Here is an 8,341-nt window from a genome sequence, read left to right as displayed (position 1 = left end):
CGCCGCGCCCGCCGCGCCGCCGCCGCCGCTCCGCGTGCGCGAGAGGGCCCGCGCCAGGGGCGCCGCGGGCGCCGTCGACGCCGCCGGCGCGAGGCGGGCACAGTCGATGCAGGTGTGCTGCGGCTGCGGGTCAGCCGGGGCTGACGCAGTAGGTGCCGCGGGCGCTGCAGCGGTGGCTGTCAGCTCCACGCTGCCCCGCTGCACCCCTGCGACGCCACTGCCACCGCCCGCGGCCCCGCTCCCGCCCTCGCCGCCGGGCTGCCCCCCGCACGCGCCGCCCGCCGGCGCGCCCGCCGCGGCTGCGGGGCGCGTGGGCGCCCACCCCGACTTGCCGCTGCGGACGACCGCGCCGTACTTGAGCACAGGCAGCGCGGTAATGACGTCATCGGGTGTCGACCGCTTGTTCGCGTGGCCGCCAGTGGCCGTGCCGATGTTGCTGGCCGCGTGCTGGGCGGCCAGTGTGGCCTCCATGCGCTGCGCAAGGCGGCACATGCGCCAGCAGTGGCAGCTCAGGAGAATGGCCATGATCGTCAGGAGCAGGATGAAGGAAATTAGGTAAACCTGTAGATTGGAGAGTATCGGTAGATATTGAGGGGAGAGGAGTGCGTCAACACTGTGACGGGTGTGGGACCCAAAAAGGGGCGGGTGCGGACAGGAGGGGTGTGAGGCGGGAATTGGGCGGCTGGGGGGCGCGCGAGCAAAGGGGCACCGGTGAGGCGGAGGGGGCGCCTGTAAAAGAGCTTTGGCGGCCACGGAGCGCGGGAGCCTCCAGCCAACGGCCGGCTGAGGGCATTGCTTCCTTGTTAGGGCAACAACCCGCAGCACGCGCAGGTGTTGCGCTGGCGCGACCTCTGTACTCACGTGGGGCGGCAGGCGCAGCGTCCTCCTGAAGCCGTCGGGTCCATAAGGGGAAGTGGCCTGCTGGGACGGGTCCGGCGGGGGGATCTGCTGGCTCTCCTGCAGCAGCATGCGGCGCGGCGTGCCCGCCGCAGCGCCATCCAGCTGGCGCTGCTGCGCCGGGTCACCGCCGCCGCTGGCGCTGGCCGCCGCCGTCGCCGTTTCCAGACATATCAGCGCCGCGCCGATGAAGACTATGATGCTGATTGCGGACCCCCCTTTCATGGCCCTCTCCCGGGGGCGTGCGCGGAGCGCCGCGCGGGCGTGCTGCGTATGCGGTTCCGACAATGCGTCATCAGGAGGGCGTCAAATCAGCGTGCGTGCTCAAGCCGCCCGCACGCAGTGGTGTTGTCCGACCCCGAAACAAAGCGCGTGGGATGCAATGCTTGTTGCGTGTCAAAGCTTGGGAGTGGTGCTTACCCGTGTGGGTGGCGTGCGATCCAGCTCTCGCAACTGTGCGACGCGCCGCACACGCCTATGTGATACAATGGTTTATCTATGCACCTGCCCAACGCACACGCTGGAACCCTTGGGCACTGATGCCACGGGGTGTGTCGCTGCGTGATCGCGATGCCGCAGTTTGCCGCGATGTTTGCTGCAGTTGAGATGCCCCAAGCAATATGTCGGAATATAGCGCGCGAAATTTGGAAAGCTCATTGGTGGAATGAAATCCAGCCGTCCCGACCAACCAACAGACCGCCCTGCGCAGTCACCAACACTGCCAATGCTGTGGATGCTGCGTTCCGGTGGCGCGCCCCCTGCGCGAGGGGATGTAGAGGTGCACTATCACCGTACTCCTGCATCAAAGTTTCAGCTGGGCTGAGTGTCCCAGCTGCTGTGACACTCATGAGCTGGCAGCACATGAATGGTTGCGAGGTCAATGCTCAGACTCAAACAAAAGGATGAGCACCTAGGCGGCCACCCGTGCGCAGGTATGCGGGGCCTTTTCAACTGCTTGCAAGGCCAACATAGCGCTTGGGGATTCTTTGAGCACCAACGCTTTTATTGCAGATAGCTTGCAGGGACCTGTGCATTTGCCGGCGGGGCAAACATGTTGTTGAGCTGTGTGTGAGCTGCGGTACTCTACCTCAAAACAACATGGAGCGCCCTGGTCTCAAGTTGTGGCCGTCGAGTTGGTGAACTGCAGTGCCCCATAACCAGCTAAGAAATTTTCAATGCTCAACAGCACAACAACCCGCGGGGGAGTCATCACAGCTGAGTGGTGGCCTCACTCGAACGAGCCAGGATGATCACATGCTTGTGCCTATGAGTGCCTGCTTGCTAGCAAACATAGGTGGGGCGCTGAAGTCCATCAAAAGCCCGATGGCCCTGACGTGCCTGAAATGTGAACAATCCCCGCACTGTTCGCAGTCTGTGGGTTCAGGTGCATGGCTGACTCTGCATTGCAAGACGTTGCTGCACTCTTGACAGTTGCGGTGGTCCCCTGCCCCAATTTGCAAGGTGCCCGCCAGCGCCCAGCAATGAATGACAAAAGTGCATAACACAATCTGTGTGCCGGCACGGCCCCGTCAGGACATCAGACAAGTGCAGAGATGACGCTCACGGAAAGTACAAATAGAGGTTGAGCTTGCAAAGAGGGCATGTTGCTGACCTGCGCAGCCATATGTCTATGCAGCTGGCGTGGTAGGAGTGGCTGCATGGAAGATGCTTCAAAACGTCCCCCTCGGCATAGCCACACAGGCAAATCGGGCACTCTGCAGCCCCCTCGGAGCCCTCGCTGCTGGCACGGCTGTGGCCCGCCGGCTCAATTGCGTCCCCCGCGCAGCAGCGCTTGATACTCGCTCGGGATGCCCTGTGCGTGCCGTCGCGTGCACTGAGGCCCGCTGATGTGTGCTCCGCAAAGACTTCCCGCGTCTGCCAGGCTTGAAGCTGTTGCTCATGCACCTGCCAGCTGGGCTGCTGCTGCAGCCGCAGTTCCCGTTCCCACCTGGGCTGCTGCTGCCGCGGCTGCTGCTCTTGCTGCTGCTGCTGCTGCTGCTGCTGCTGCTGCTGCTGCTGCTGCTGCTGCTGCTGCTGCTGCTGCTGCTGCTGCTGCTGCTGTGGCCCTGGCCCTCCTTGCAACTGCTTCAATGAACACAACTCGGTCTCCTTTTCCCTGTCTTCAACGCCAAATTCCAAGTCGTTGGCTTTGTCGCTGGGCCGGTGGGCCGCCTGCAAGGAGGTCGACATGCACATGCAAACGCATCGGTAGCATGTGACAGTTGAGCTGCGAAGGTTGGCTGTCGGTCACGTGCATGTGCAACCAATACATGGGAAGGACGCAAGTGGCCCATGGGGCCCACACTTCACATCACATCTTCCAGCTTTCTTTCAAACAGAATAGGGCGCACCTGGCGTGTGCTGGCCTCCTCGCAGTATACGTGTGTAGGCAGCGACCGGATCAAAAACAGCGGTGCGCCGCGCGCTACCGCTGTCGCCACTGGCGCCGTCAGCCCGGCGAGCGATGCGAGCGCCTCGGCGTCGCCGCGCTGGCCGTCGTGCGCGGCTTGCAGGCGGCGTTCGAGCTCGCGCACTCGCGCCGCGCGGCAGTACCAAAACACGTGCCACAGCAGGAACAGGACGCTAGTTGTGGAGAGAAACGCGAACCCCAAAAGTTCACGCATGGCTCCTGCGCTGCCGCGTAAGACGCTCTGCTGGGACGCTGCAGCGGCCAGCAGTGTTCACAGATACTGCGTCAGGGCAGCGAGAGGGCCGCCCGGTTGGCTTGCGGCGCGGTGTTGCTTTGCGCTTGCTTCAATGGCGTACGGTACGGTATGCGCTGTCGCGTCGACACGCTTGTTTAGGTCGCAGAGACCGCCGACCGGACTGCGGAGTCGCTGAAAACTCGAATTTTCGCGTTATATTCGTCGTGTTGGCACCGCTTACCTCTTCAAAGCTGCGGGGGATGTCACCAGCGCGGTCTCGCCTCCCTTTTCCGACAGTAGCCTATGCGCCTAGCAGTGCGGGCTATCAGACTTAACATCAGCATGGGTCTGACTCAATGTCAACGACGCTCTGCTGGACTGGCGTGGTGCCTGCCGCGGGGTGTGAAGTCAGACCGGGTAACGTACAGGTGTTTCAACGACAAAAAGCTCATCTGATTTTTCATACAATGTCAGCTCATAAATATGCTCTATGCCCCAGCCTGAGCGACCAACTTGGTCTGGTGGCGGCATGCAACACCCGCAGCTCAGCCACCAACATGGGTGTTCGGTCCTGTTATCATGATTTCCTGTACAGGACCTCCCTGCCCGTCGCTGCAGCAAGGTGCCTCGAACAAATGTGGCACAGAGGCCTTGTGGGTTGAAAAGTGTCCCAAAGTAGTCCTAATCATGCGCCGCTCAGCCCCCGTGATCACACGCCGGCCTCACTTCATGCCAAGTGAGGCCCTTTCAAGACTAGTAGCCAGCAAGAAAGGAGCTGCGCCTGTGGGAAGCAACTCAGAATCTGCCCTGCAGTTGAGCGTGCGGTGGGCTGACAATGAAATGAAGACAACGGTATTGCACTCGCGCACAAGTGTCCTGACACTGCATGGACTCCTGTGTCGATGAGCCATGTGCCAACAGATTACACCGTCTTACGGCAGCTTGGGTCTAAAGCTACGTCACAATGAGATACCACCCGACTCTCCATGCTTGGGAGCGGACCCTCCAATCCAGCTGCTCGGAAGTGCAGTAGGCTGCCAGCTGCGCCCCCTGCCTGCCATTTGCAGCCACGTCGTCGAGGGGTTAAACTCCCGTCAGAGCAGAAAATCAAGAACATTTGATTCGTCAGAAAAATTGATCTCCTGGTCTGTCCCATCGCTCTTGATGATTGGACTTGAGCGCGGTATTCCAAGGCGTGCCACGTTCAGCGCGTATGTGTTGTAGTTATATTTTTAAACATGTACTAGCGCACAGCGTTCCGCTGTTCTCAGGGCTTCAGGGCCGTTTGCGGTGCGAGCAGTGGACCCCGGGAAACTGCGGTGTTGAGGAGCAGAGAGACCTTTGATCGCGAGCAGAATCACCAATAAGTGTTGTTCAGGACAAGCGGTGTGGATTCAGGGCAGCCAGGGCCGATCGCCGGGCGCTTCGAGGTGCGCCAGGGCCCTCATCAAGCGCGCAGCAAGGGCAATGGCGCCCACCGCAGCTCCGGCGGCCGCCAGCCGCCATGAGATGATAATTGCCAAGTGAGTAATTGCAAGGCCCCTGAAACCGTGGTTATGGTGCCCGCTGCGCCCGCTGTGCCCGCTGTGCCACAGCGCAAGCGCAAAACGCTTAGGAGCGGGCTGCCTGCGCCCGCGACCACCAGATTAACGCCTCCGTACTGCACCCGTGCACCCAAATCCATCTCGAAAAGGATCTGGTATTTTTTGTACAGCGGCAGCCTGGTGTTCTTCATCCCCTACATACCCCTGTTTCTGAAGCGGGACCTCCATTGGGAGCCCTGGCGGGTCGGGTGAGCGCCTGCACGCACGCACGCACGCACGCACGCACGCACGCACGCACGCACGCACGCACGCACGCATGCACGCACGCACGCACGCACGCACGCACGCACGCACGCACGCACGCACGCACGCACGCACGCACGCACGCACGCACGCACGCACGCACGCACGCACGCACTTGGCCGTTGCCGACCAGTCAGGAGCGATACGCTGGCAGCTCGGGGGCTGCCCTGCAAAGACGTACAGAGTTCACCAGCTGCCCCACGCGCGCACAGTCGCCATGCAGCACGCTCCAACAACCCACCATTCACCCTTCCCGCCCCCCATGCTCCCAACCCAACGCGCCGCAGGCTCATCAACGGCCTCCGCCCCTGGATATCCGCGCCCTGCTCCCTCCTCATCTGCTCGCTCGCCGACCGGCTGAAGTGCCACAGGCAGATGCTGGTCGCGTGCTACGTCACATCCTTCGCCCTCAGGGGCGCCCTAGCACTCGTGCCCTCGAGCTTCGGGGCCGTGGCGGCGCTGGTGCTGCTCGGGGATGCTCTCGCGGCGCCTTGCCCCGTGATCGCGGACTCCACTGTGGTGGCCAAGTGCTCGCGGGATGGGGACTATGGCAAGCAGCGGTGCGTCCAGTCAGGGGATTGGAGTTATGGCTCGCGGCGCAGCCCCGCTGCAAAGAGACGGCGCCGTGCGCAGGGTGGCAGCGATTGGGTTGGCTTGCTCTGTTGCAGCGGAGGGGTGTTCGAGCTTCATGCACCGGGTGGGACTGGGGCTTCTTGCAGCTGGTTGGGGGTGGTGCACCTGCCACAGCCTGGTGGCTTGAGATCCGCGAGTGAAGGACAGCGCTGCCCTTTGTTCTTGCTAGCTGAACCCCGCCTGTTCCCCCCGCCGCCCGCAGCGTGTTTGCGTCGATCGGTTGGGGGACCCTCTCCACCGTGGCCGGGGCCCTGATCAGCCACACCAATGTGAAGTGGGGCATGCTCGTGTACGTCTGCATGTGCGTCCCGAACGTGGCGGCCGCGTGGCTGGTGACTGCGCCGAGCAAGCCCACGGAAAGCCAGAGCAATGAGGGCGGCAGCGCAAAGGAGGACGCGGGTGGCGCCGCGGCGGATAAGCTGGCCGCAAAGGCAGGGGCCAAGGAGGAGACTGGAGACGCCGCCGCTGCGAAGGTGTGCGCTGCGCAGCTGAACCCGCCAACGACATGCAAAATAAGAGGGTCGTGCGGTACGCTTTGAGCCCCTACTTTTGGGCGCGGCGGAGGCGTGTTGCAAAGCGCGGCGTCTACTGCACCCGTGTGCATGGCTGCGCGCTAGCACGAGCAGCTGCAGCATCTCCGAGCGACGGATCGTGCTACAGGCGCACCAACAAGGCTTGAAACAGTCATGCTGCACGCCTCGCAAACTCATAAACACACACAACTTGATTCGTGAAAACCGCAGAATTACCTTATTTCAGCCATCACAGAGAAAGCAGCGGCCGCAGAGACAGACAGCAGTGCGGACCCTGCGCCCGCCGTGCCCAGCAGCGGTGGAGTTGCGGCGCCGGCGGCGCTCGTGACGGATCAAGGGGCGGCCGAGCAACGGCCGCAGCAGTATTCACCCGCGCCGCGGCACGCCCGCCACCCCACCGCAAGCTTCACAGGCGCCGACCTGCGGGCGCAGCTGCTGGCGGCCTCCGTCCACGCGGCCGCGCAGGCCGTCGGCGACCACAGCATTACCGGCGGCGCAGCGCCGCGCGCGGCGGCGGCGGTCAGCGGGGCTGCAGGTGGCTTCGGAGCGTCCGACGCGGCTGAAGAGGAGCGGGTGCAGGACACGCGGCCGTTTGCTATCCGAGCGTACAGGGCGCCCCTCGGGGCTGACGCAGGCGCAGCCAGCGACAGCAGCTGCTGCAGCACGCCGCGCTCCACCGCCGGGCTCCTTGATGGCTGCTTGGAATTCGAGGCAGCCTCCGAGCGCGCGCCGCCGTCGCTGCTGCACTGCTCGCCGGCGCTGCCGCAGGGCTTTGAAAGCAGAGGGGGTGGCCAGACACCAGCGGCGGGATTGAGGGAGGACAGCGCAAGGCAGATGCCGCGCCCCTCTCCAGGGTGCACGGGGGCGACAGCGGACGCAGAAGCCGGGACAGCGGCAGCGACAGCTGCGAGCGCGGACGACAACCCGTGGCGATGGTGTGGGCGCGACGGCGCGCCCGACGCCGAATTTGAGGCCCCCGTTCCAACCACTGGCAGCGGCAGCAGCGGCGTCGCAGCCAGGGATTCGGCGGCTGCTGTGCTGCCCAGCAGCTTGCGGTGCTGCGACAGCGCAACTTCGTCAGTCTGTGGCGGGCCGCGCGCACGGCCTTGCAAGCTGGATTGTGGTAAGGAGGACGGCGTTCGCTGCAGCGGCTCTGACTGTGCAGCCGCAGCTGCAGACGCTGCCGCCGCCAGCGGCAAGGGCGAGGCGCCGGGCGTCTGGTCGCTGCTGAGGCAGCCGCGGGTCATGACGTTCCTCATGCGCGCGCTGATGATCGGCTACGGGCTGGGCACCCAGCAGTCGTTCACGTTCCTTCTGGTGCAGCAGATGGGGGGGACGGAGCTGCTCATGGGGGTCATGCTGCTGGTGAGTGCCGGATGGAGGTTTTGCAGGTTTGAAACCGCTGCAGCGGCGGCCCTAGCACTTGCACGCGCGAGCAGGGGATGTTGCCATGATATGAGCAGTTTTGTCTCCCAAATGTACCTTGAGGGGATGAGACCATGGCGATGCTGGTGACTGAAACAGAGCAGCCTGTTTCAGACCACGCGCTTTCTGGTTGCCTGGTTGGGCACCAAATGACTTTGATCTGAGGAAGAAGAAAGAGGCTCGCAGCTTGCAGGCGGCAAGCTCACAGCCCAGCAATACCAGAGATTGCCTGTACATGGCCAGCCCGCCAACACAAGCGTGGACAGCCCCCCTCCCTGCAAAAGCGTGCTGAGTGCAACGCGCCCCTTTGCCCGCGGGCAGGCACCCTCCCTCATCCCCCCAACCCCGCCCGACCCCGCGC

The 8,341-nt window shown here is 63.7% G+C and overlaps 1 protein-coding gene across 1 annotated transcript; it reads left to right on the top strand.

The window, feature by feature from the left end:
• Window positions 1–5,009: 5,009 nt before the first annotated feature.
• On the top strand, window positions 5,010–8,009 carry MNEG_10987 (hypothetical protein; the record flags this gene model as incomplete). The annotated part of the gene is made up of 7 exons (XM_014040541.1): window positions 5,010–5,065; window positions 5,236–5,334; window positions 5,677–5,949; window positions 6,225–6,495; window positions 6,766–7,090; window positions 7,721–7,920; window positions 7,995–8,009. 7 exons carry the CDS (start codon window positions 5,010–5,012, stop codon window positions 8,007–8,009), a joined length of 1,239 nt encoding a protein of 412 aa, XP_013895995.1.
• Window positions 8,010–8,341: the final 332 nt, after the last annotated feature.

This window comes from Monoraphidium neglectum (assembly GCF_000611645.1).
Source record: "Monoraphidium neglectum strain SAG 48.87 unplaced genomic scaffold scaffold02545, whole genome shotgun sequence".
Classification (NCBI taxonomy): domain Eukaryota; kingdom Viridiplantae; phylum Chlorophyta; class Chlorophyceae; order Sphaeropleales; family Selenastraceae; genus Monoraphidium; species Monoraphidium neglectum.
This window is presented reverse-complemented; position numbering and strand designations above follow the sequence as displayed.